This window comes from Neopelma chrysocephalum, unplaced genomic scaffold, assembly GCF_003984885.1.
Source record: "Neopelma chrysocephalum unplaced genomic scaffold, ASM398488v2 Primary Assembly neopelma1_98, whole genome shotgun sequence".
Classification (NCBI taxonomy): domain Eukaryota; kingdom Metazoa; phylum Chordata; class Aves; order Passeriformes; family Pipridae; genus Neopelma; species Neopelma chrysocephalum.
Genome location: NW_020897761.1, coordinates 78,776 through 104,241, shown reverse-complemented (window position 1 = coordinate 104,241; position 25,466 = coordinate 78,776). Strand labels below are relative to the sequence as shown.

Sequence of the window (25,466 nt, the reverse complement as noted above, 5' to 3'; positions counted from 1 at the left end):
TTTTTCCCATACCCACCCAAAGACATTTTTCCAAGTGGGTCCCAGAGCTGAAGGACCCGTTACAAACCCCCCATCCCGCCCCCCCATCAGTGAGTTTTGCTGAGCTGATACACGAAGGCGCAGGTAAGACTAGTCAGACAGAATATACTCATCATCTGTACCACAACACTACGTCTCTAAGCCATGCCATCCTAACCGTGACGGGGTGGGAAGCACTGGCGTCCCCTGCATCCCATCCCGTGTCCCTGAGGGAGAGAGGGAGGGAGGATCAGAGGTGGCTCTCGGGCATGACACCTTCCTTCCTTCTCCATCTCCTTTGTTTTACTTCCCCGTGTCTTTTCCTCAGTAGGAACCCACTCTCTTTCCTGCCCCTTCCAGGAGGCGCTGCCCTCCCAGGAGGTTCAGCCCCTCTGTGTGTGTTTTGGGGGCTGGTTGCTGCCACTGCTGCTTCTCCTCCAGCTGGGAGCTGAGAAACACGGTGAGGTCTGGCAAGGAGGGGAGGCTGCTGTCTGGAATAGCTTCTGTGTTGGGGTGGAGAGGGAGGGGAGACTGACAACCTGAATGTGTGACAACAGTGGGTGGAGTCCAGCGCCTGGTTACTGGTTACCTCAGGGATGAGGTGTCCCACCACGGGCACCCGCCCAGCACGTCAGCTGAGGGAGCTTAGTGGGGTGGTGCTGACCAGCTCCAGCTGGCTGAAGACCTCCCTGGAAAAGAGGCATTCCTGTTCTCTGAGTCCCCCACACACTTGCCACCCTCTCTGCTTTGGCATCTCCGAATCTCCTCATCCCATGGAATACGTGTCCCTGGAGACACCGGAGCTGCTGCTGAGGGACTCAGCTGCTGAATTCAGAACAGTTCCTGAACAAACCTCACCGTGCAGAGGGAAATCCCTGGCAAGGAAAGACCTCTTCTGGGGCCTTTGGGTGAGTCACATCACCTCTGTCCCTCATGAGTTCCCTTCTGGGAAGGGCTGTGCCCTCCTGAGAAGTTGTCAGCTACTGTTCCTAAAATGCTGCCTGCTGCAAGGACCCTGTGACTGTGGCCTGCCTTGTTTTGTCTAAAGCTGTTTGCTGTTCCAGGGGTGCCAGCAGCACCCAGCAGGTCAAATTTAGTGCAAAGTCTCACCTTTGAAGCTTCCATGAGAGCTACTTTGTGGACTTTTAAGGGATGAAGTAGAGGAAATTTCACATCTTTCCTTGAAACCCCATGGAGGACTCTCAGCTACAGGCAGCTGTACGGCTCCTCCTGAAGCAATATAAGGTTAGAAGGAGCAAAGGGAGAACAGAAGGTGAGGGGTAAACCTTCCTCCTTGTGGCTGTGACCTTCCCCAGGAGCTGTGCAGGGTCCTTGCACCCTAGGGATGCTCAGCAGGACACGGGCCTGCTCCAGCAACCCTCCTCTCCACAAGGCTTCAGTAATTGCTCCCTGTTACCTGCCCTGGCATGTGTCCACCAGGCTCCATCCCTGGCATCTGGAGGCACGTCACAGGTGGGAGAGCAGGAGCCTGGCATGTCCCAAGGGATGTGCAAAGTAGCCACAGCTGGTTTGGGAAGGGGAAAGTATCATGCATTTAATGAACTCTTCAAGAAGAGGAAGAGAGTCGGAGAGGCGGGAGAAGGGGGAAGTTTACAGACAGAAATAGAGATCTGAAGGCCAGAGGACGGTGATGGACCCAACCAGCTTCGGGGAAAATTGTCACCAGAGGTTTTGGCTCACTACCTGCTTCTTTCTACCTTATTTCTCAGCTCCATAAGTGGCAGATCCCTTTCTAGGTGCTATGGGTTGGAGTAGAACATCACCCCAACTCAAGTCACCCAGGGAGTGGCTTGAGTTCTTGCAGCCAAAGGAAGGTGAGACATGACATTCTCCCTGCAATGCTTTGGCAGCGATGATTGCCAAGGCCTCTGCTCCCTTCTCCATGAATTTTCAGGACCAGTAGGAGGATTTGGTTAGCTGGGCTGTCCTACTGCCAGTCTGGGAGGCTCACGTGCCACGAGGCACTGAGCCGGTGCCAACCAGGGTTTGGTTGGTCACCGTGTCAAGAGGCTCAAAGGGCTCGCACTAAAACTATTGAATAAAAAAATGCACCTAGATTTATTGAGCTTAAGTTCTGTAAGATGATGCAGAAGAGGCAGCCCCTGCTCTGAGCATGCTGGGAGGATGGACCGGGGGGGCCTTTTCCCAGGGACATGCTGGGACGGGGTGCCGGGGCAGCCTCCCCTTGAGCACACCGAGCACATCGCTCTCGTACCGGTTCCTCCTCCCTCCCCACGTGTGCAGGGCAGGGCAGTACCCCAAGAAAGAGACCAAACTGTTCCCTGGACATTGCTGCACGATGGAGTGTTGGTGCCGGGGGTGAGAGGCAGACACGGGCAGGAGGCCATGGGATGGGGAGAGAGATGGAGACACGGACTGAGAGAGAGAAAAAAGAGTGATGGAGAGCTGCAGGTAGGCGGGACACGAGGGCTGTCTCGCTGCAAGGCCTCTGGCTCTTAGCCAGAGGCATTGATGTACAGCTGGCTCTTGAGGATGTAGTCGATGACAGGCTGGCAGAGGTAATCCACGACGTGTCCATCCCCGTGCTGCAGGGCCAGTCTGGGGGCACGGGGGGAGAGAAAGGGATCAGAGCCCACTTGGATGGGTCAGGTGTCCGTGTGAGGACAATGGGGGGGCTGGCTGGGGGCACCCTGCTCTTCCCCCAGTCCCCCTGCATCACCCACCTGCTTTTGGTGGAGCTGACGACCGACATGGGGTGGTTTGAGTCATCCTTCACCACCAGGATGTTGTTCTGCAGGGGAAGGAGGGAAAGAGGAGTGAAGGGATGGCGTAAAAGCAGGTGTCTGCCCCACCAGCCTCCCCACCCTGCTGGCCTTGGGGGGTGGCTGCGTGGTGGCTCATCCCACCTGACCGCTGAGAGCATTTGACCCCGAAACATTTTGTGCCTTGTGGCAGAAGTGCTCTCCTGGGTAGAGAGAGGCTGTGGGTCCTCTCACAGCCTTCCCCAGCCATGTGTGCATCCACTCACTTTGTACTTGCGGAGGATGGAGGAGTGGTTCATGATCCGGTCGGGATCTGCTCCATCCCGGGGCACCACCACGATCCCGAACTCCCCGACGATCACCTCCATCTAGGAACAACCCAAAGTGTGGAGAGCTTTATAATCACCCCACACAAAACCTGCCACTGTCTGCCAACCCCCCCTACTCTGTGAAAGCTGGACTGTGGTCTGGATGGAGACGGAAAGTGAGTTTGGGGATATGTCAGCAGCCTTTGGCAGAAATATGGAATTATCAAGGCAAGTGGTCTGCAGTGGATGAAACAAAAGGCACAGGGTTAAATCCTATTACTGGGTGATGAATTCAGACTTTGAGGAGAACTTGTGGTAGAAGGAGGTGGCAGCAGAAGAGGTTGCCTGAGGAGGACATTTTTGCATCCTTTGTGCTGGACTTCAGGACTTGCCTCATCTCAACTTTTAAGCCTTTCAGAGGAGATACCTGCCAGCTAATTGCTTTACAAAACTTAGGACTGAAGATGTGGTAACTGAGTTTAGAAATGGTTGAGAGGTTCAAGGAGGGAGGTTTGTGCTGACTGCCTGATCTCAGTGAAGAGCCGGGGGAGACCCCATAGCCAGCACCACTCTAGAGCAGCATGTGGGTCATTAACCCATCCTCTCTCCAGGGCTGGTGTTCTCCCATGAAAATGTGGCTTCTTCAGGCAAGGACTAACAGTAAAAGCTGTTGATTTGGCTCTAATTGTGTTTAATTTCTAATGTCTGGGCAACTTCTGTAAAGATCTTACTTCCTGCACACCTCACTCTGCTGGGATTGGCATCTACTTGATTCTGCCTCCTTCTGAGGGACAAGGAGTGGGAGCACAGCCTTGGGATGGGCTCACCCTGCATCCCAGATTACATCCTCTGCATGGGCAGTGAGTGGGAGCAGGGCTTGGGTCTGTGGAAGCCCTGTGGAAGTGTGCAGGGGAGGTGAGGGTCAGGGTTGGGAAGGAGGAGGCAGCGGGGCTGGTGGGCACAGCTCCTGTCATCCCAAGAGACCTGAGTGGTTCCCAAGAGCATGAGGTGTGGGAAGCAGAGGGGGAGGAGGAAGGCAGCCTGGGGAAGAGGAGCATGGAGGGATGCCCAGCAGTGGTGACTCACATCTGCCTCGTTCCAGAGACCAGGGATGCAGAAGGACTCCAGCAGGTCGCTGCCACAGAGCAGTAAGATGCGAAGCTCTGAAGAAAAGGAGAGAAGCTCACAGGTGTGAGCACATGGGGCTGAGCAGGAACCAGCCCCATAACTTCAGGGTTGGCTTCGCAGCTCAGCAAGAAAGCTGTGGCATGGGAAGGAACTTTCTGCTCTGACGGGCCCCTAAAGATTTATTTATTTGCACAGCTACCAGAGAAAAGCCATAAACCCACTCAGAGGAGTGGGAAGAGATGGCTACATGGGAGGGTGCCTCCCTGTTTGGCATTTCCAGGTAGCCAAAGCCTCTGGGCTCTGTGTGGTGCAGGTGCTGGGATGGCTGCAGTGCCAGGCTGTGTGTGAGCTTGCCCATGAAATGGGTGTCAAAGCCACCAGCACTCTCCACACAGAGCTCTGGGTGATGTATGGTGGGGCCATGTCTGGGCCAGCCTGGTGGGCCTAAAACCCTTGCAGGGCTTTAGAGGAAAGGGCAGCTGAAATCCCTCCTGCTGCCATTCAAGGCTTTGCAGGGCTGCAGGCATTGCCAGGATGAGGTGACACCACCATGGGAGGCCACTTGGGGTGACTGTCAAGGCATGATGCCATGGCAGGTCCGTGCCTGCACTGGGGGATGCATCCCCCTGCTCACTCCCTTGTTTCAGCTGCTGTCTGCCAGCAGGGCCGGGCTCAGCACAATTAAACACTGCTCCTGTTTCACCCCTGAGCCCCAGTAGCTGGCACCGGGATGAGATGATCCTATATCCTTCGCTTGCCACTGGATCTGTTGTCCAGTAGCTCCCGAGCCACATGGCGCTGGCCCAGGGGAGCCGGGGGGCTGTGCACTCACCGATCTCCTCATATCGCATCACCGTGCCCAGGTTGGCATTTTCATCTGAGAAAGGGAAGAAAAAGAGAGGTGCTGGTGCCTGGCCTAGCACAGGGGGCTGGGAGGAGGGCTGGGGGCTGGACTGACACTGGACCTTTCCTCTACGTACCCACAAAGGTGAAGCGTTCCATGGGCGGGCGAACACAGCAAATCCGGCTCAGGCTTTCTCCCACCTTCCCCAGGATCTTTGCTAAAGGTGGAGAAGGAAAATTAATGGGAGAGAGGTGGTGCAATTAACCCGTACAAGCTCTTCAGCCACTCTGGTTCTGCAAGATGCTCCTGCGCAGGAACTGCTCCCAGCACCTCCCCGCCACCTCCTTTCTTGGTCTTAACTCCCCAGAGTGCTACTCTGTGCCTTGAAGAGACCAGCTGGACAGCTAAAATCACTAAGAAAATCACAAGATGTCCATTTTTATGGGACTTAAGTAATGCTCCCACTTCTCCCTGGCTAATACTTTCATGTCCCATATCCCACTGGTTCGTAGGGGATCCAGCTCTGTCATCTCTCCTGCCAGTTCTTCCCTTGCACGCACCCTGTGGGCACCAGGTACCTTTTCCTTTAGCTGCTCTCCCTGCCTGGACATCATCCAGCTGAAGCCCAGTGAGATTTTACAGCCATTTCATGCTGTTCTTGGCTCCCTTTGCTGTGCTGGATGGTAACTCCTCCATTGCCCCCCACCCCACCCTGGGCTTGGTGCACGGAGCCAGATGAGCCACCTGTCCAAAGACAAGGTGATGGAGCACTGCTCCTAATGCTTGGCAGCCCTGGCTGGGAGGTGAGGGGTCAGTAGTCATCCCCCTCTTCCCTACCCTGATGCCACCTACCTGCAGTGGGCTTGTTGGAGACGTTGTTGTTGTTCTGGTAGATGTTCTGCGAGGACTCGTTCTGGGGCTGGCCAATCACAGGGGTGATGGAGGGCGTGTTGACATTGGAGAGGATGCATCCAGTCACTCTCTGCAATGAGAGAGAGGTGTAGCTGGAAGACTGTCTTCACCCCAGCAACCTCCCAAAACATTTTTGTCCCCCTATCAAGCCTCCCCACCCTTGGCTCAAGGTCATCTTCAGTGACAGGTATGTCCAAGCTCACTTTAGGATCCCCAGTCCCATGGGCCCAGGGCCAGCAGGACCCTGTGGGTAATGACTTGTGATTAAGGAAGTGTTAACTTTTTGTGTGGAGCCATGAGGCTGGCAAGGAGCAAACATGTCCTCTTCTCCCTCCCAGTCCCTGCAGGAGAAGGAAAGCATGGCCGGCGACTCCCCAGCTTCAGCATCATGGTCCTTGGATGCACTGGACATTCTGCTGGGCTGGTTAATGCTGTGTCTCCTGTCTGGGCTGCCTGTAACTTTGTGTGATGCTCTTTCATCCATTTCCCATCTTTGGTTTTCTTGCTGTATCCAAGTGTGCCAGCAGCCCTGCTTCCCTGCAGTCACCAGAGGGCAGCCACCTTTTCCCATGGCTCTCAGGCCTGCCTGGGTTTTGGAGGAACTTTTCCTCCTGGGGTTTGTGCTCCCAGAGGCTTCCCAGGTGCTGAATTTTCCCACTGAGTTTCTCCATCAGGTTCATACAGCAGTTTTGGCTCAGCTGGTGAGTGGGGAGGGCCATCCACCTTGCCTTCCCCTCCGGGAGGAGCCAGCAGGCAGCAATAATGATTTGGCTTGTGCCCATCCCTGCCTTCACTCTGCCTTCACCCCTGCTCCCCTCCTGGTGTTCCTGGGTCCAGGATGGCTGCTGGCTCCAGCTGAAGGGCCCAATTTCCTTCCAACATCAGAGCAAGGAACTCAAAGTGGCTCTGACAAGTAATCTTGCACCTCTTCTGGGTCAGGATCTCACAGATGTTCCTTCAAGTCTTCTCTCAGCCTCTCTCAGACCTGTTTTAGTTGTCTTCACACGGGGGGAAGAGCAACCCCACTCCTGCACCCTCCCCATGCCCTCTCCCCCGGGTGCACCCCCAGTGTGGGGACTGCCTCACCTTCATCAGGTCACGGTGGTGCTCCAGCACACTGCAGGTGGTCTGCCAGGTGTCCTGGTAGCACTCCCAGGGGTCCACCCTGCGGGAGCACAGCAAGGCAACAGCGTTGGCCGATGGCCACTGGACCTCCTGGCCGTGCCACCTCCTCCCCACCGGGCTGGCCAGCAGTGCCACAAGCAGCTACCATCCCTCCACAGGTGTGCCATGGACCACGTCCTTCCTCCAGCCCTTCCACCCAGCCCTTCCTAACAGCTCTGGAGACCAGGGTACCTTTCCACCCTTGGTACCCAACTAACCAGCTTTCGTTGGGCTTGGATGTGACCACACATGTCACAACCCTGTTTCTGAGGGCAGCCCCAGGTGTTTCTGGTCCCACCTCAGCCACCAGATGCCACGTGGTGATGCTGGGAAGGTGAGAGCCTGTGGGCTGGTGCTGCAGGTGTGGAAAGGGAAGGTGCCACAGCACAAGGCTGGGGTGGGCTGGGTGACTCTGAGCCTTGCCCAGACACCACAGGCTGAGCAGGGGGCTTGCAAGACCTCCTGAATCCCCAGAGCTCCCTTGAAGGGTGGTCTAACCGTCTGCATCTGTTCTCTGCTGGACTAGGAGAGGAAGATCTTTGGTTTTTAATCAAGCTTGGGCTAGGAGAGGAGAAAGTCTGTCCTGGAGCTCTACCAGCTGGTGGCATCTCCACTTTGCACACAGGCCTTTGCTACCGCGGTGTGGGGAAGGGGCAGGGGCTGCCAGGCCCCTGATGCCACAGCAGGGTGGGCTCTGCCACTTACCTGATCCAGTCAGAGGACTGGACAGCCAGCTGGCACATGGTCAGGCGGTGCCGGCTCGAGACCAGACCCTGCAAGAGAGGGTGAAGGAGGAATGGTTACGTCATACCCCGGCCAGCCTGAGCTTGCAAACCTTCCTGGGGCAGAACACCAGGCTCACTCAGGTGAGACAGGCCAGAAGGATTCGTTCCTGCCCATAAACATTTATTTAAGCTCCTGTTTGCTGGAAGGGAGTAGTTCCTGCTGGGTGTCAGCCCTGGCCACGCACCAGGAGGTGAGATTTGCTCAGCAGCACCACCACTCCCAGCTCCGTGCTGCAGCAGAGCCAGGGCTGGGGTGGTGGTTTCTTGATTAAATTTCTCCAGCTTTCAGGAGAGGGGGAAACTCTCCACTCCTAATTTGGAAAGTGCTTCTAAAGGCCACCGTTTTCATAGTTTCCATCCCCGCAAAAAAAAAATAAAGTAAAATTGGCTTTGAAATAATTCAAACAAAACAAAAAACTACCCAGCAAGATGGCCACCACCGTTTTGGGTGAGAACATTTCTTTTTGCTGTTGGTTGTAGGGCCTTGCTGTGGCTTTTATCCAAAGAGTGAGTGGTTTCATCCTTTCCCTCCTCTCCGAGACTTTCCCACGGTCAGGAGCTGCCCCAGGCAGAAGATGGACAGGAAGGGACCATGGGTCAGGGAGCGCTGCCCAGTGCTCATCCCTGGTTTCAGAGATACCATTGCACACAGGAGGCAGAGAGGGAAAACGGGGACAACCCACCGTCTTCCCATAGGAGTCGTGCACGGGCGAGACGATGCCACCGATGACGATGAAGCGTCCGGTCTTGTGCAGGTAATCCCGGGCTCGCTCTGGGGGGGGAGGACAAGGAAAAAGGTGCAGGGGGGTTTAGCTGGACCCACTGAGCGCTGCAACACCGTGGCACCCACCAGCCATGCCCCAGTCGGTCCCTCAGCAGCCTCACACCGCTCCCGGCCTGTGCCAACACCACGTGCTGCCCACGTCCGACAGACTCGCCGGAGTCCCTCCAGGCTGATGCCCATTCCCAGGCTGGTATTTCCAAATGGTGACATTTGAGGATAAAAATACTGGGGAAGGGTTGCTAAATTCATGTGATCTCCTACGTGCCCACCCCAGCTATTGAGACAGTAGCAAGAAAAAAGAAGATAGGAAAGGTAAAAGCAAAAAGGGAGATAAGATTGATGAGTCATCAGAAAGTCGTTAGAAAGAGCTTTTTTTTTTTTCCAAGCAGAGGATCTGTAAATTATTTTGCATCTGCAACAAAAAAGAACATTTCTGAAACTGAGGTGATTTTGGGATCTGTCAGCCATCCCAAGGTGATACATCCTTCAGCCACCCTGCTCAGGGGCTGGCACTTCCCCAGGGCATGCAGAGAAGTCCTGCCTGAAGGTGCAGCAGCAGTGGGGAGGCAGTTTCAGGGAGCCTTCCTCCCCCTCTCCACCTGCACCCAGCCCCAGTGGTGCCTCTCTTCAGCTCCCATGTCCTCCCTTCTGCTCTGCTTCAGGGCAAAAATTCAGCTCTGAAATTATTTTAGAGCTCCCTTGCAATAGCTTGGGATGGATGAGGAGCACTCATACACGGAGGGAAGTGAGGGGGGCTGAGCAGGGCTGGAAGGTTGGGTTGTCTTGGGGACAAACTTTTTATTAGGGCCTGTAGCAACAGAGCAAGGAGAGATGGTTTTAAATCTAAAGAGAGTCAGTTTAGATTAGATAAGTGGAAGAAATCTTTTACTCAGAGGGTAGTGAGACCCTTGCACAGGCTGCCCAGAGGAGCTGTGGCTGCCCCATCCCTGGAAGTGTCCAAGGCCAACTTGGACAGGGCTTAGAGCAACCTGGGATAGTGGAAGGTGTCCCTGTCCATGGCAGAGTTGGAGTGAGATGGGCTTTAAGGTCCCTTCCAACCCAAACCTTTCCAGGATTTTATGTCACTTGGGCAAAATGATTATTTTTTTCTGAATTTTGACATTTCTACTAAGGAATATTGTTCAGCTATTGTGTCAGCTAAAAGTCAATTTAGGAAACATAATTGCCATGGACCTTTTTCCCCCCTCGAGGGCATTGAGCAGCCCCAGGCCTCTGTGACAGCCCGTGGATGATTTACCAGCCTCAATAAAACCTCTTCCTCAGACTCACCCGAAATCCTCACCCTGGCTGCCTTCCCAGCTCTTGTGCCCTGGGTGCACCAGCCTCCAGGGAGGGAAAGCAGGCTTAAATCATTTGATGGGTGCAGGGAGTAAAATTCGATTGCCTGAATTAGATGTACCAAAATTATCCCTCCCTGCCCTCAAAATCCTGGGGGAGTACATGCAGAAAAACACAATATTCTTAGGTGAGGCTTTTTTCAGGGGCAGGGAGGACCCAAGATTGATGGATCAGCATTTACCTTTCTATCACAATGCAATTTAAAATGCAAATTAAAAGAAAAAGTAAATTCCCTGACAAAAAAGATGCCATTGAGTTTTAAATAAATACAAACACATCCTTTGATTTTTCCCTGCTTCGCTCTGACTTGATTTTACTTGCCAAAAGACGATTAAAAACAATGATCTGTTCATCTTCACATATGGCATCTTTATAAAGTTCTCTCTTAAGACAAGCTGAACAACTTATGTGTAAGCTGTGCTTCACGTTCTTGGTATTGGCTGATGGTATTAATTTGCCTTGAGTTTTTGGTGGCTGTTCCCCAAAAACACATACAACTAAAACTTGGGATCTGCATTTTTAAGAGTTTGTTGTCTACCTCAGAAACAACAAACAGAATTTAAATAGGTATGGAAAATATATAAATGTATGGACCAGTAAATCCTTGCAAGGGAAGTATTTGGGCAGACGTGGGCTATGAAGCAGCAGTCTCTTGTAGGGAATGGAGGGCTGAGCAGGAAAGGGAAGACCTGCTTTCTGGTCCTGCCTTGCCTAAGACTTGCAGAGCACGTTTCACATCCCAGACCGGTCCATTCTCACTTGTTTTTGGGGCAGAGCACGTCCCTTTGCTTGCAGGGCTGTGTCCATCAGGCGACTGTGCTGTCTCGCCTGTTTGTGTAACTGTCAGCTAAGCCAAACCTTCACAGCATCCACTTCAAAGCTAAAGCCTTTAAAAAGATTGCATTTTCTTAAATGACATGTCAAATCTTGTTTGGAGAGGAGCTGTGCCGCTAGTGGGGCTGGCACAGCGACGGGAGCAGCCACCCTCACTGCTGGGATGGTGGCAGAGGATTCGGGGCAGGGGGCACTGTGGCTTCAGCGGGGCACGAGTAAGACACTGAGGTGCTGTAGCGTGTCCAGAGAAGGGAACGGAGCCAGGGAAGGGTCTGGAGCACAAGTCTGATGAGGAGCAGCTGGGGGAGATCAGTCTGGAGAAAAGGAGGGACCTTCTCACTCCCCACAGCTCCCTGGCAGGAGGGTGGAGCCAGGTGGGGGTCGGGCTCTGCTCCCAGGGAACAAGGGACAGGATGAGAGGAAGTGGGTTTAAATTGAATATCAGGAAAAATTTCTTCGCAGAAAGGCTTGTCAAGCCCTAGCACAGCTGCCCAGGGCAGTGGTGGAGTCCCCATCCCTGGAAGGATTTAAAAGCCGTGCACATGTGGCTCTTGGGGACATGGGTTAGTGGTGGACTTGGCAGTGCTGGGGGAATGGCTGGACTCAATCTAAAGGGTGCTTTCCAACCCAAATGATTCCGTGGTTCTATGATTCTAAAATTGCAGTGTTAGTTTGCAGCATCTAGGTGCGCCCTCACTGCAATCATGATGTTGTGCTTAAAGCTTATTTTTTTTTCTTTTACAGTTTGAATCTTCTTAGGCTGATGTACTCTTCAGTGGCTAAGTGGAGAGGACAACAGGCCTCCGTAGCCAAGCCTGTCCAAACACGTTAACTCATCAATCCCTGAGCCCTACCCTCTGCACAATGCAAGACCAAACTGCTTTAGCTCTTGTGAGAGACCTCGGGGTTTTGGTTCATTCCCCACCCTGGGATGAGGTCGCAGTGTCTCCTGGCATGTGCAGAAGGGGGTTTGGGTCTCAGCATCTTGAAATGGTGGGTGATCAGTGCTGTGGCTCCGTGTGAGGAGCAACCAGGGGTTGGGCAGCAAGGGCAGGGAGACGGGATGGAGGTCACTGCTGGGACAGAAAGGGCGAAGTGGGTGAGTCTCCTGCTGTCCCTGGGTCTCTCATCCTGAAAGGGGGGCTGTGCATGGTGTGAGGCTGAGCTGAGGAGCTTCACACCCAGGCACAGCACTGGTCATTCTTCTGGGTTTCTGGAAACAGGACTCTGGGTTTGGTGGGTTATCACTTTGAACCACTGTGGTTGCTTTGATCTTGCAGTGCTTTCTCCAAGCCCCCAGGTCCATGTTATCAGAAAAGACTTCTTTTCACAAAATTTGCTGCGTCTTTTACGCAAAATATGCACATAACTGGTCTACTCTGGCCTCCAATCGGGAGGTCTGGAGACACACTATCTTTAGCACTGCTACTTCTTTTGAGAAAACACGCAGGATCACTCTTGAGGAGAAAAGACAGCGCAGAAAGAATCGTGCCTTGCAGAATTTACCACCTAAGGAGTCTTTCTGCTGTGCCTTTTGCAACTGGATGTGCCTGTCTTGTATTGGCCTTTTTAGCCACCAGCGCGCCTGTAGCAAACGTGGGTAGAGCCCTTCCCAAATCTTCGTTCGTGAAGCCCAGCCATCAAAAAAAAAAGGATATCAGGTTCATGGTCTCCCTGCAGGCCCTGAAGACACTGCAGTAGCTTTGTATTCTGGCCTATTCATTGTCCTTGAGCTCAGCCTTCTGTCACAGCTTCCCAGCTCTTTCCCAACCCATTTCTTGCCTGTTGAATGCTTATGATGTCCACAGGCCATGCCAGACCCCAGAAACCCCCCTCCGGTATTTTCGTTTTCTATGAGCACTTTATCTCCTGCCACACCAATGCAAGGATGTCGGCTTTGGAAGAGAAAAGCTCATTCCTTTTCCAGTGTAAATTGTCTGTAATGCTCCAGGCGGCCTCGATGGCTTTTAAAACCTTGTTGACATAAATAAACTCCCGGTGATGGACCCTGCCAAGACGTGCATTAGCCCACCGGCAGCGTCACTTGTGTGATGGGAAGCTCTCAGCGCCCTGGCTCCACGCCTGGTGGCTGGTGGATGACCTTTGCCTGGCTGTGTTGGGGAAGGAAGGGACAGGGGTGACACCTGGACTCATCCCAAGCACTGGTGACACCTCCCCACCGCCCCAGCCCAGCTTTGCTCGCCCGCCCTGCAAAGGCACTTCAAATATTTTTGGCTCTGCTGCTTTCCTGTGGGATGACGGTGGGGAAACACCAATCACTGGATGCACTCCAGGGCTACAAAAACGGTAAGTGGTGATGTTGTCCAGACTGAATGAAAAAATAGCATCCTGCTTCCCCAATAGGAAATCAGGCCTTATTTAGGAGATGTTTCTTTTGGAGGTTCTCACTGAGTATATTCAATCACAACATCTCAGCTCCTCTGGCGCTGCTCCATCACCTAAATTGACGTTAATGAAATCAAATATTCTTTGTGTTCAATTTTTCAAGGTGTAATTTCAAATGTTATTTGCTTTGCCTTTGCACTGGGGTCATCTGCACCCCCAAGATTCCTTTTTGCTTTTGTTTGTTTGTTTGTTTTTACAGAGTAAAGCCACCAGCCAGCTCTGATTTATGCCCCTTTCCCCATGAGGGTTGAAGCTGCAGCTCACTCACACTCTGTGCCAGCTCTCCAAAAACACACACGAGGGTGACAGGGAGTCAAGTTTTGCACAGCCTTAATTGCTCCTCCCCAAGAGCTGGGGAAGAGAAGGTGCACAGCCATAGGTGATGGAGAAGGCAAAACCATTGCCCAGGTGTCTCATTTTTGTTTCAAGGAATTTGGCCTCCAACATCCTTGGATGGGAGGTGGGATGTGGCCATGAGGTGCCGAGGGCAAGGCAGGTGCTTCCTCACTCTCCTGCAGGGGAGAGTGACCCAGATACTCCAGCACACTCTGTTTTATTCTCAACCTAGCAGCACTTGCAGGACCTAAATGGTGCTTCCAGAGCCCAGCTTGGGCACAGAGCCAGCAGTTACTCTCAGACTAATTGAATGACGTCTCTCTGTGTGTATATATATATATATGTATGTATATATAAATCCTCTGAATCAGGGATATATTCACCAAAAGTGTCCACCTCTCAAAGCCCAGCTCTCCTGCCTGGCAGTTCTCTTCCCCAGTCAGTGTCTTCACGCACCCACAGTCACACCTTGGTTAGAGCTGGGAAAACCACTGGCACCTCCCTTCCCTGAGCTTCCCAAAGGGACATTTCTACTAGAGCAAGCCCTGACTGCTCTTCAAGGGAGGTCTCTCCTATAGGCACAAGCAGGAGAGTGATTCTTCACCATGAGATTGACCCCTTCCAAGGCAAGCCTGGGGAGATCCCAGAGTGTCCCACTGACCCACATAGCTTGTCCTGCCTTGAGCTCAGTGTCTCTTAGACAATCTCAGTCAGATTCTCAGGAGACTTTTGGTTGGTGGAAAAATCCCATCAAGCCCCCTAATGCTTAATGATTTTTATCTCCGAGCTAATTGCTCTGTTACACACTTTCCCCCACCCCTTTAATCCATAGCTGCACCCAGGCACTGTAGAAATAACAAATTTGGGAAGGATTTCCATGCTAAATGTCTTCAGCTGTTGCTGCACATTTGTTTTATTGGCTTTTCATAAGCACAAAATACCAAATACCTCCAGACTCATGGTGGAATTGGAGGCTGGGAAAGGCCTCAGGAAATGATGCTGCAGCATCTGACCCTTCCATCTCCCAGCCCACCCAGGTCCCCACCAGTGTCCAACTCAGAGCCACCTGAGTGATGACTAACGAGAATCATGCTATCACCATCTGTTGACCACTCATGGCTTCACAGCAGAAGAGTGGAATTAGATGTTTAAACAAACTAAAAATAATAAAAGTAGGAGACTTGAGTCACAGTGAGCTGACCTAGAAACAGCAGAGCATTTGCTGGAGACCCAACTAGACGGGGCCTGGGCAGGGGACCTGGCTGGTCCCAGGTCATCTGGGTTTCTTAAATGAAGCCATAGAGGAACAACCTATTTGATATCATTGAAATTGAAACTGGAGGCATCCTATTTTTCCTCTCTTTTTTTCAGAACTGGGGTATTGCAAGGGCCAGTGCGTGTGAGAAGTTACACACGAGCCCGGTAAGAGATCCTGCAGGTCCCAGAGCTTGACAAGAAGCATCTGAGGAAGAGCCTGGCAAAACAACCTCCTGGATCAGCCAACCCTGCTGCAGTGGAGCAGGTTAGAGCAGGCATTATCCATCAGGTGAGCAACATGAGGAGAAGTACAGGCGTGTTGAGATGAAGCTGCCACCAGCTCCTCCAGGTAGGGACTGGACCTCCTTTTCTGTCAGGCAGGTAGGTGATCAGCCCAGTGCTGTCACTCACACCACTTCTACAGAGAAGCAACATAACTTATTGCTCAGAGATCTCCATCCTGGCATCACTGGGAGAGCAGGAATACCCTGAGCGCCTTGCTGCATCTCACCTGAAGGATAGGCAGCTCAGTCCTGATAAGGTGCCCTTGTTAAATACCTCCACATGGTATTTAACACCCAGAGCTGCTGCCTGGGCATCTTAGAGGTTTTGGGGCTAACAAGGTGAGGGGAAGCATCTAACAAGGTAAAAAGCAACTCTTGGTAGGTAAAAGGTTGGGCTGGATGGGGCCTGGAGCAAGCTGGTCTAGGGGGAGGCGTCCCTTCCCCACCCTAACCCTAACCCTAACCCTTCCCACAGCAGTGGGGTTGTAACAAGATGCTCTTTAAGGTCTCTTCCAAACTATTCTGTGATTCTAAAAATGGATGATGAAGGCGACTTCACCTGAAGAAGGAGTTTTTTTGAGCTCTCTGCTGCAGGGCAGCACCAAAGCACCTTGCTTAGAAACCCTCAGAGAAGGATTAAGCATCTCTAGGTAAGACGAGTGTATGGATGGTATTGAAGAGAAGAGTGAAAGGTCATGTACCTTTCCCTGTCTGGTGCACCAGCTGTCACCCCACAAGTCAGCAAGGGCTGGGCATGCTGTAGTGTGGTGCAGGGTGGAGTGAGTTTCCCTCTTCTGGTGTAGTATTTTCCTTGTTTTTTAGAGAGAAATGTGCTAAAATGTGGATTTGCCAGTGTTTGGTGTAAATTGCCACTCTGAGCACCAGGGTTTATTTAAGTACAAACCAGGGGAATGAGCATCACTTGAGGCTGGGCTGGGAGAAAGTGGTCAGAGGGATTTTGGTTGAAGCCTGTCTCTCCTATGGGGTTTTTGAGGCTAACAGCTTCCAGCTGGTGTAAAGAGACATAACATGCCACCCACAGTAAAGCAACATCAATTTGTGGCACGAATCTGGCCTAGAGCTGGTATTCTGTGGTTGTGTCTCAGCTTCAATAACAGTCTAAATATCAGGAGCAAAAATAAACTGGTTGGCAAGCAAAGGGGAGGGTATTCCAGATAGTCTTGAGTGCTCCATTTTGAACCGATTTTTATAACCCTGGGCCCATGGAGAGTCACACAGGACAAGGGTAGCAGCAAAAGGCAATATTTTCATTATCCTGCCATGGTTTTGTATTTCGCTTTCATCAGAATGTGGGTGGAACATCCAAAATAGGACAGGCACCTCAGTGTACATCCCTGGAGAGGTCCTGGTCCACATCTCAGCCAGGGAAATCAGTATTACTTGGTGCCTTTTAAAAAAAAAAAAGGGAAATAAAGCCCCAATGGATTTCCACGCTTGTTTTCCACTGCCCTAATTTCCCTGCGGAAGCGCTCCGTTTGTTTTGATTTCCGAGCCGTTGTAGCACATCAAAGGCAGTGCTTTGTACGCCCTGGCGTGTGTCGTGCTGCTCCTTCAGGCTGACGCGCGGCGGGATCACAACCCCGCCAGGAGCAGGGGATTGACGGCTCTCAGTTCCCCGTGGAGCACAGACGGGTGGCATTTGCACTGCAGCTCTTTGCTGGTCTTGGGCTGCCTCCACGAGGGCTGACCCCTGTGTGTGGGCCTGACCCTCGTTTTGCCTTTGCCAGCAAAGCATTCAGAGATGCTGACCTCGCCTGGGATTGGTGTTGGCTGAACCAGGCAGGCAGAAAATGTCCCACCTACAGAGATGCAGAAAGGCCAGGGGGATGGTGGTGACAGTGTGGGGTGGCAGAGGCAGCCACAGTAGGACTTCAGCCTTTTGGTGACACCAGCAGGATGTCACATTCCCGTTTTGTATCAGCGAAACCCTCTCTCTTTGTAGATCTATTCCCAAGACCCCACTTACCCCAAGAGAAGCATCAACAATATCTTTGCACAAAGCACAGGTTCCAGAAGAAAAGCTACACCTTTCAGCACCCCAACTCAGCTTGTGCTGGGAAAACTGGATTTTCTGCTTCCCCTTGCCAATAAACCCTAGTGAAATGTCATCTCCTCAGGGAAGGCTTAAGCTCAATTAGGGGCTGTTGGGTTATCGATGAAAATAGAAACCTTTGTGGAGCAGAGGCTGAGCAAGTCCTTCCTTGCCTGGCTCAGAGAAGGACTCTCCACCCATCCCATGGGGAGCTTCTCTGCCTTTGCTTCCTATTCCAGATCCAAAACAGACTTAGTTCATCATCTTCTCCTGGGGCAAGCCCTACAGCAGCTCTTGAAAATACATATTTCTAAAGACTCTAGGTTTCTCTGTTCCCAAATATTAATTTAGCAGTTTTCTGCTGGTATGACCAAGCTACATCCAGCAGCTCAGGCTTACTGAAGGAAACCACTGGATGCTGGAAAGGGAGAGGCAAAAATGAGCTCCTGACCTGGGTTGTCTCCTCTGGACGTGACTGCACACTATCAACATGTGTAAGCAATGCTGCTTTGAGGGGATAAGACCTGTGTCCTCTCCCTGGTTTGTTATGGACACTATAGGCTTTGTCTGGCTTTCTCTATGCAGGGCACTCTGAAAATTTAGTCCTGCTTAGCTGGACACTGGTGGCACCATGGGACTGCTTAGATTGAGTGGTTATAAATGCCAGAGAGGGCATGTTCATCTCAAAGTCCAGAGGTGACCTGACCCTCTCTGTATCTTGGGCTGATTTTTCTGTCTTAGAGGTTGTTGAGTCTTTCTGTGGCCGTTTTGGGTTCCCTGGTCCCAGGTGGAGATTGAGGTTAGGGTTAAGGTTAGGGTGAAGTTTGGGGTTACCTGTGCTGCACACTCAACACAGCTGAACTATTTCTGCTTGGCAAGTGATGGGATGTGGTCTTGACCCCAGCTCTGATGCCTCTCTGTGCCTCCTTCCTTGACTCAGGGGATCCCTTGCAGACCCCCAGCCTTGCTGCCAGAAGGGATTTTGCAAGCCTGGAGGGTGCAGGGGTGAGGATGCCTGTTTTGGGCCAGCTGCTGCTCAGATGCACAAAGATCAGCCTGCTCACAACCCACTCCTACCCCTGACCCCCACTACAGTGGTACCTGACCCACAGCAGCCTGGCAGGGAAAGGAGGGATGTGACTCCACCTCGGTGCACCAGTCAGGAGAGGTTTAGTGAGTTGCCCAAGGTCACACCGGAGATGTGGGCTGCCACTGGTGGGGTTTAGCATGCAGCTAATCAATACAGCATCAGACAGGCTGCTATCAAAAAACATCAGAGAAGATGATAAGGGAGGTGAGAGCATTGTAGTGAGTGCAAATGGCTCTTAAATAGAAGCAGAGCCCCTGTTTCTCTCTTGAATGAGGTTGTAGCACTGGATTTCTCATTGCCAAGTTTGTTTATAGTCGATGGAAGTAAAAGATGGTACGTGGCACATTTCAGGCGGTGGCATTGTCATAGAAACAATGTGGTGTCTCACAGACCGTAATAAATACTGCTAAATATTTAAGAGCTTATAAATGTTTTAAAAGAATCCCTGAGTAGTTATTGATGGAGTTTAATCTCGTGCTTGGGAAAACTCCTCCTCACTTTGGGTCATAAAGAGGAGAGGAAACGCTTGAGTGCAGGAAGCCGGTGATAAAGGCCGTGAAAAAAGGAGCCTGTATGGGGTACAGTGATGGGAATGGGACATTGACTGATCTATAACGGCAAACAAAAGAGCCATGGGTGCTGCAGTCCTGCCTGTGCTGCTCTGTTCTCCCAGCACAGCACCCAAGAATCTGCAGTTTCAGCATGTTTTGGGCAAGTGCTGGGTGTGGAGTCATGTCGGCGACTCACCCACCACGGCATAAGGCTGGGCTGAGGGGTTTCACTGCCTGCCATCCCATCGAGCCAGGAGCATCTGGGGATGGGCACAACCTGCCCTCCCAGACCCTTCGCACTGATGAAATGTTTCAGCTGTTTTCTGTGTTTTCAGCTGCTTGGGTGGAAGCTCCTCGGCTGCGTTGCAGAGAGCTGAGCACGGATGCTACAGCTCCCCTGGGCCGATAAATCAACCCGAGTGTTGTAAGATCTATCCTGTCTCTGCCTCGGTCGGGTCCTTGCTGGTGCTGCTGAGCCCCACCACTGCCATGCAGAGCCAAGCCAGGGCTCAGTCAGGCTCTCGCTGTCCATCCGGTCCTCTCAGAACCCCATCACCCCTCCCGCTCCATCGATCGCTCCAGCTAATTACACATTCCGATTCCAGCCCGGAGATGAAATGGAACCAGGAGGCAGCCTCGCAGCGGCCCAGACTTCTTACTCATGTTGCAGACAGCAGAGCAAAACCTCTCTCGAGCTCCTGACGAGCTTTTGTTGGATGTAGGCAGGGAATTTTGCTTCTGGACATTTGCAGATGTATTCCCATTTGAGCAAAAGGGGAAAGGGTGAGCTGTCATTCTGCTCAGGCATTTCTCCCAGCTCCATCCCAGGCAGCGACGCTCTCATTAAACTGCTCTGCAGTTCAGTCATCTCAATCAAATAAAAAAAAGTGATTTTTGAAATTTGGGATGTTAAACAACAGATCTTAAACAAAAGCCTCAGCTCCTGCCTCTTCATCCCTCTTTACTTATGGAACTCTATCCCTTCATCTCAAACCAGCCTTTGTGGGATGCAGCAGCTCTCAGTGCTGCTCCTCTACAAGGACTGCAATGGATAATCAAAGAGCAGCTTGCTGGGATTTTTAATTGCTCAAATTTTCTTAAGAAGCCAAGTAGAGAGTTTTACTTCTGATCACAGTCTTTCATTGTTTTCTGTTAGAAATGGTTTTTACCCAGCTGTTGGTTGGGATATAAACTCTCCTCAATAACAGATGCACATAGGATCTAGGGAAAATTTAATTCTAAGTAGACAAAATGGGAAGAATAGTGGTGATTTGCTGACTTTCAGGATTCAGCTTATCTATGAGCAACATTCTTCTGTGCGAGTCCAGGTCCTGGCACTGTTTGAAATGAAGTAGGTGGGAAACTCTATGGCCAAACACGTTTAAAAACAGCTGAGGTACCAAGACTCCCTACAAGAAGGTGACATCTGAACAATATCTCACAAACCCCTTCCTCCTACAGGAACATACCTGGAGCAACCCATCACCCCATGAACCAACACAGAGGAGATGAGAGTCAGGATACAGGCAGATGATACAGATATAATTAAATTGCCTATTTGCTATTGAATGTTTGATAGTGCCCAAAAAATAGCAGTAAAAAATCCTCTGACAGAGTCAAACAGTAATATCCCAACCATTTTTTGGGGGATGTTACCCAACCTGCTGCCTCTGAGTGCAGCTCTGAGCATCCCCATGGATCCCAGAGTCCACATGGCTGGACCTCATGGGCACCAGGAGGGGGGAAGGACAGCTCAAACCTTCCCCTGCATGGGCAGGGATGTCCCCAGTGAAGTTCTGCTGCTCAAAGGTTGATGAGAAAAGGTGGAAAAGGGGATGGAGAGGTGATCCAAACCCTGGAGATGAAGCTGTGTTGGGCTGCTCTCACAACTGGGCAGAAATAAAACTCTGTTTGATGAGCAAGGCTGTTTGATTGAAGCCAGAAGTTTGCACATAAAAGGATGGATTGTGAGGAATTTCAGAACTCTAAAAAGGCAAGAAAAAAATGTTTAATGTGCTAAAAGGGGGAATGTGGGCAATTACAGAGCAGCCTTTTCTTCTATGATTTAAGAAAAATGAATTTAAAAAAATATTGAAATGCTGCATCTTGATTGACCTGATAGCACCTCTCCCCACCAAATCCTTCATTTCAGTCTGCAGAAATCATCAGAACAACCCTCTGATTCTCCCATATCCATGGGACAGTACAAGCCTTTTCCCCTGCAGAACTACGAAGAAACTCATCTCGGCGTCTTCCTTCCAGCTCCAGCAGTTTATTGGCTCCCTCTCCAGTCCTGGAACACACAAACCCTGGAGCCTCTGACCTTGCCTGGCGATGCCTTTAATCCCAGTATTTTACCCAAGGCCACCTTCAAAACTGAACCATGGGGGTTTTTTTGATTGAAAAAACGTGCCTTCTACCTTGCTCTGCAGAGCTGCCCTTTGATTTTCAAGCTCTTGAACACAGTTGTGTTGGGGCTCCCTGAGCTGGGCCAAGGTGGGGAAATGATTTAATTGTCAAAGCAAGCACAGGCTCTTGTCCTGGCAGGGCGCCAGCACAGGCTTCAGAGCATTAGCAGGGCTGCACAGATTAGGTTTTGCTTTTGACATTGGGCCCTTGGCTTTTGTCCTTTGGGTGGCATCGTTTGCACGGGAAGGAAGCAGGAGGCAAACTGTGAGGAGGCCAAGATGGAGGGAGATGTCCTTTAGGCAGCAAATCCCACTCTGTGTCTCCCCAGCGGTTCGCCACTGAGATACCAAAGCCAGCGTGGGGACGCCTCAGAGAAGGATCCCCTCCTGAGCTGACTGCAGGGGAGGAGGGCTGAGCTTCAACCCATGCTCAGAGTTCCTCTGAGTGTCAGCAGGAAATTAAGGTGAACTGGTGGGACCTTGGTGTGTGCTGGCCGAGGTGAGCAGCAGTGGCGGGGTTTTCATGTGGCTTTAACACAGAGATTTGTTCTGAATCTTATTTTTCTCCAATTTTTGCATGGGCTGCTCTGCTTTTCTTCTCTGTATCTCTTTAGGATATAAGTAGATTTTCCTTTCAGGTGAAAGGCCATCAATGTTCATGTCAAGCTTTAGAAAGAAGCTACCCTGTCTCTCCTCCTGCCTTATCTCCCTGCCACAGTGGCATCCCAAACTGTTTCTCACAGCCACCTAAAGCTAGGAAATACAACTCAAATTTGTGACTCAGAACATACGTATGTCTCAAAGCACAGCAGACACCACAAATAACTCTGAGAGTTTTCAGGACTGTGTGGGTGTTTGTGTCAACCCCTTGGTAAGGATGTACAGCACCGTATCTCACCTACTTTTTTTGTTATGTGTTATGTATCTTATGCTAAGTATTAATTTATATGTATGATATACATTTTATACACAAAGATGTGAATCAACTTCATCTGGGGGGTCCAGAGTTGTTCCTGGCAGAGGATGGAGGGAGCCCTGTCGTGGGAAGTTCAGTTCCACACAGACACAAGGGTCAGTGGTGTGTTGCATTTGCAGATTTGGGGTTGTAAGAAGAATCCCAGCTTTCTGGAAACCCAAGGCTAATGATGAGTCTTAAATTCACATGACTGGTGGAAAGAACAGCCCAGTGGGAACCTTTCCCCCACTAGAAGAGAATTCCACATAATTAGACCATCTCCTATTCAGGCAAAAATCCTATGGGAAAAGGTTGGCTTTTGGCCTGAATAAAAAATGGTAAAATCCATACTGAGAATAATGATGGTTGGCATATAATGGTATGTCTGCAGTGACATACCCAAGCAAATACTATATTTCCTTCTGGCTTAATTAGTGCCATGTGTTAAAGAGATAAATTTTCTCTCTCTACGTTAAGCAAAAAGTCCTCCTATGAGGCTCTCAAAGCCCAAGTATTTGTCTGAATGATAGAGACAACATTTTTGCACAAATTCAGCTGTTTGAAATGCAACATTTACAGGATGGAGCACTGTTTTGGTTGAACTGTACAGCACAGAGCAGAATAACACAGATTTTGGTTGAGATTCCCATGGCTTCACATAATTATTATTTTAGACTTGGGGGGAAGGGTTCCTCAAATAAAAATGATCAGGGATCAGGTAAATTCTGTCTTTTCCCTGTGGAAGTCTCACTTGTCCCTATCAGGTAGCTCAAGACTTATATTCCAGGATTTCTACAGGATACATGCATAGAAAATTTCCACATCAAGCCATCCTCTGAGCTAAAACATCTCCTCCTGAAAGATGTCTGAGTGTTCGTTTACAGCCTTCAGGTGATGGAGAATCCATCAGGTACCCAGGTACTTTCTCCTACTACATGATTAGCTTCACTCAAACCCACACACCATATCTGTAGTTTGAAGTTGTGCAGGATCCAAAGCTGCTCTTGGCACGTCACCAGTCCTAATTCTGCTGAATAAAGGAGCCCCCTTCCACCAGATATCACATATCCCTCCACCAAGCAGATCAAGTTGCCCCTTAACATCCTAAGGGATGGATCCAGACCGAGCCTCTCTAGTCTCTTGCCACAAAGCCTGGCTTCTGGAGCTAACATAATTCTTGTCACTGGTCCTCTGAGAAGGGCTTTGCTAATGCTGCACATGAAAATAATACAACCTTTCTTCTTCTGCTTGATATTCCCCTCCTTGTATCTGCAAGGATTGCATTTGCTGCTGTATTTACAGCACCACACAGAGTTTGCATTCAGTGGGCTGTGTACAATCCCTCCTCAGTCCCCGACACCGTTGCTGTTTGGCAGAAGACATTTGCCTGTTGTTTATATTGCGTTCTTCCTCGCTGGACATATGACTTTGCATTTGACTTCGCTGTTTGAACAAGCCCTTTTTACCAAACACCCCGAGTCAGGCAGCACAACTGTCTCATTGCCAGCATGAATTGCTATTCTGACCTCTTTGGGGTCATTGGCACTTTTTAGCGGCAGGGATTATATATTTTCTTTCACGTCTTTGATAAACATACTCAACACTACTGAGCAAAAAAAAAAAATAAATCTCATTTCGAGTCTATAAGAACACCCATTGCATACTAATATCTCACCAATTTTTATTTTCTAAAATATCTTCTTACTGGTTTTTAGTCCACTGAATTTGGGCTGCGTTGATATTTTCAGTATTACTTAAAATAGGACTAAATATGAATTATGGAAATCTGTTTCAAAAGTGGTTGCTTCTATCAACCAAGTCCCTGTAATTTCATGTAATTATTATTTTTATTTTTAAATAGTTCCTCTTGATCCTTGTTAGCAATTTCTTTTAGCTTAAGGAATAGAATTTTTTTGAAATTTCAGGTATGTTGCTGCCCAGGACCACATTTTTCTGGCACTAATGAAATGGAATAGCAATGTGATCATTTGCATCTAGAAAGCCATAATTTTCTAGCCTGCTGCCCAACTCGTTATGGTCTACAAAAACAAGGTCTGACGTAGAAATACCCCAAGCTGATTTCAATTATTTTTGCACTTAAAAACTTCTGTACAGCTTTTAGAAACCCCAGGGATGCTTCTCCAATGGTAGCACAAGACCTTCGGCATCTGCTCCCCAGCCTCAAATCTCCTATCAGACATAAAGGATGGATCCTGCCTCTGCACTCCGAGAAGGGATATTAGAGGAGCTGATCTTTCTATTCTTTTTTTTCAGTGGTCTGCAGTGGACACTTCACCCTCGCAGGACTCCTCCCCGCCCCAAGTGAGTTGCTGTTTTCATAAGAGATCTTCAGGCATTTTGAGCTTTCCCCGAACCGTCAGTATTTATGGCATGTCAGACTGCCTTTGATGGAGATTGCCCTTCCTCCCTCCCTTTCTCTCTCCCTCCCTCCTTCCCTCTTGTCTTGCCTGAGCAGGCTGTAGCGGTGATTTTAGCATCCCCATCATCTGTATCATAGCATGGATGCTTGGTAATATCCATCATCTCACAGGAACATTTCCCATTCCTCAGACCCGGTATCAATCTAAACGTCGCGTACTCTAATATCTTGATTAACTGCCTGTATTTTTGTTGACTCCTGTGCCTGGCTGTGGCTGCCTGGCTCTCTCTCCTCCCTGGCCAGAGGAGATGGAAGCGCTGCGGCGGCCGCAGGCTCGCAGACCCCGGGGCTGAGCGGCAGCGGACAAACACAGCCAGGACCGACGCCGGGGGACTGCGGGGCGGGAGCGTGACAAGGGGAGTCCAGAGGGGAGAACCCCGCTGTCCGAGGGGGACAGCCCCCAGGGATGGGGGACAGCCCCCAGGGATGGGGGCCAGGTCGGGGAGGCCCGGGCGGTCCCCGCCCGCGGCGCGTTCAGCACCACTGGCCGCGGACAGCGCCCGGCCCCGCCGCGGTGCCCGGGAGCGGGGCTGCACCCCCAGCACACCCCCACCCCCCCTTAGCCCCCCCATCCCCACCGCGGGGCGCAGCCCCTCGCCTCCCCCGCCCCGCCCCGCCGCCGCGGGCACTGACCGAACATCTGGATGTGGCCCTTGGTGATGGGGTTGAAGCTGCCGCAGGCCAGCAGGATAACGTGGGTCTTGGTGGTCTCGGTCATGGTGCGGCCCTGCCCGGCCCCCGCCGCGGTCTGTGGCTCGGTGCGGCTGCGGGAAGGAGGAGGGAGGAGGGATGGAGCGGGGCCGGGC

At 51.1% G+C, this 25,466-nt stretch overlaps 1 protein-coding gene across 1 annotated transcript; it reads right to left on the bottom strand.

The window, feature by feature from the left end:
* Positions 1-25: 25 nt before the first annotated feature.
* Positions 26-25,466, bottom strand: NMNAT2 (nicotinamide nucleotide adenylyltransferase 2). Its single transcript, XM_027694865.1, has 11 exons — positions 25,294-25,466; positions 8,587-8,675; positions 7,824-7,891; positions 7,041-7,119; positions 5,895-6,024; positions 5,179-5,259; positions 5,031-5,075; positions 4,157-4,233; positions 3,029-3,130; positions 2,724-2,791; positions 26-2,598 (listed from the first exon to the last, which is right to left on the bottom strand). The coding sequence occupies exons 1-11, from the start codon at positions 25,376-25,378 to the stop codon at positions 2,496-2,498; spliced, it is 927 nt and encodes a 308-aa protein (XP_027550666.1). The 5' UTR covers positions 25,379-25,466; the 3' UTR covers positions 26-2,495.

Excerpts from the sequence above, each read along its gene's own strand:
- NMNAT2 (XM_027694865.1), bottom strand. The coding sequence starts at position 25,378 with ATGACCGAGACCACCAAGACCCACGTTATCCTGCTGGCCTGCGGCAGC. Across the intron at positions 7,892-8,586 it reads ACGACTCCTATGGGAAGACG|GGTCTGGTCTCGAGCCGGCA; the intron begins GTGGGTTGTCCC and ends CCTCTCTTGCAG. Across the intron at positions 6,025-7,040 it reads ACCACCGTGACCTGATGAAG|AGAGTGACTGGATGCATCCT; the intron begins GTGAGGCAGTCC and ends CTCTCATTGCAG.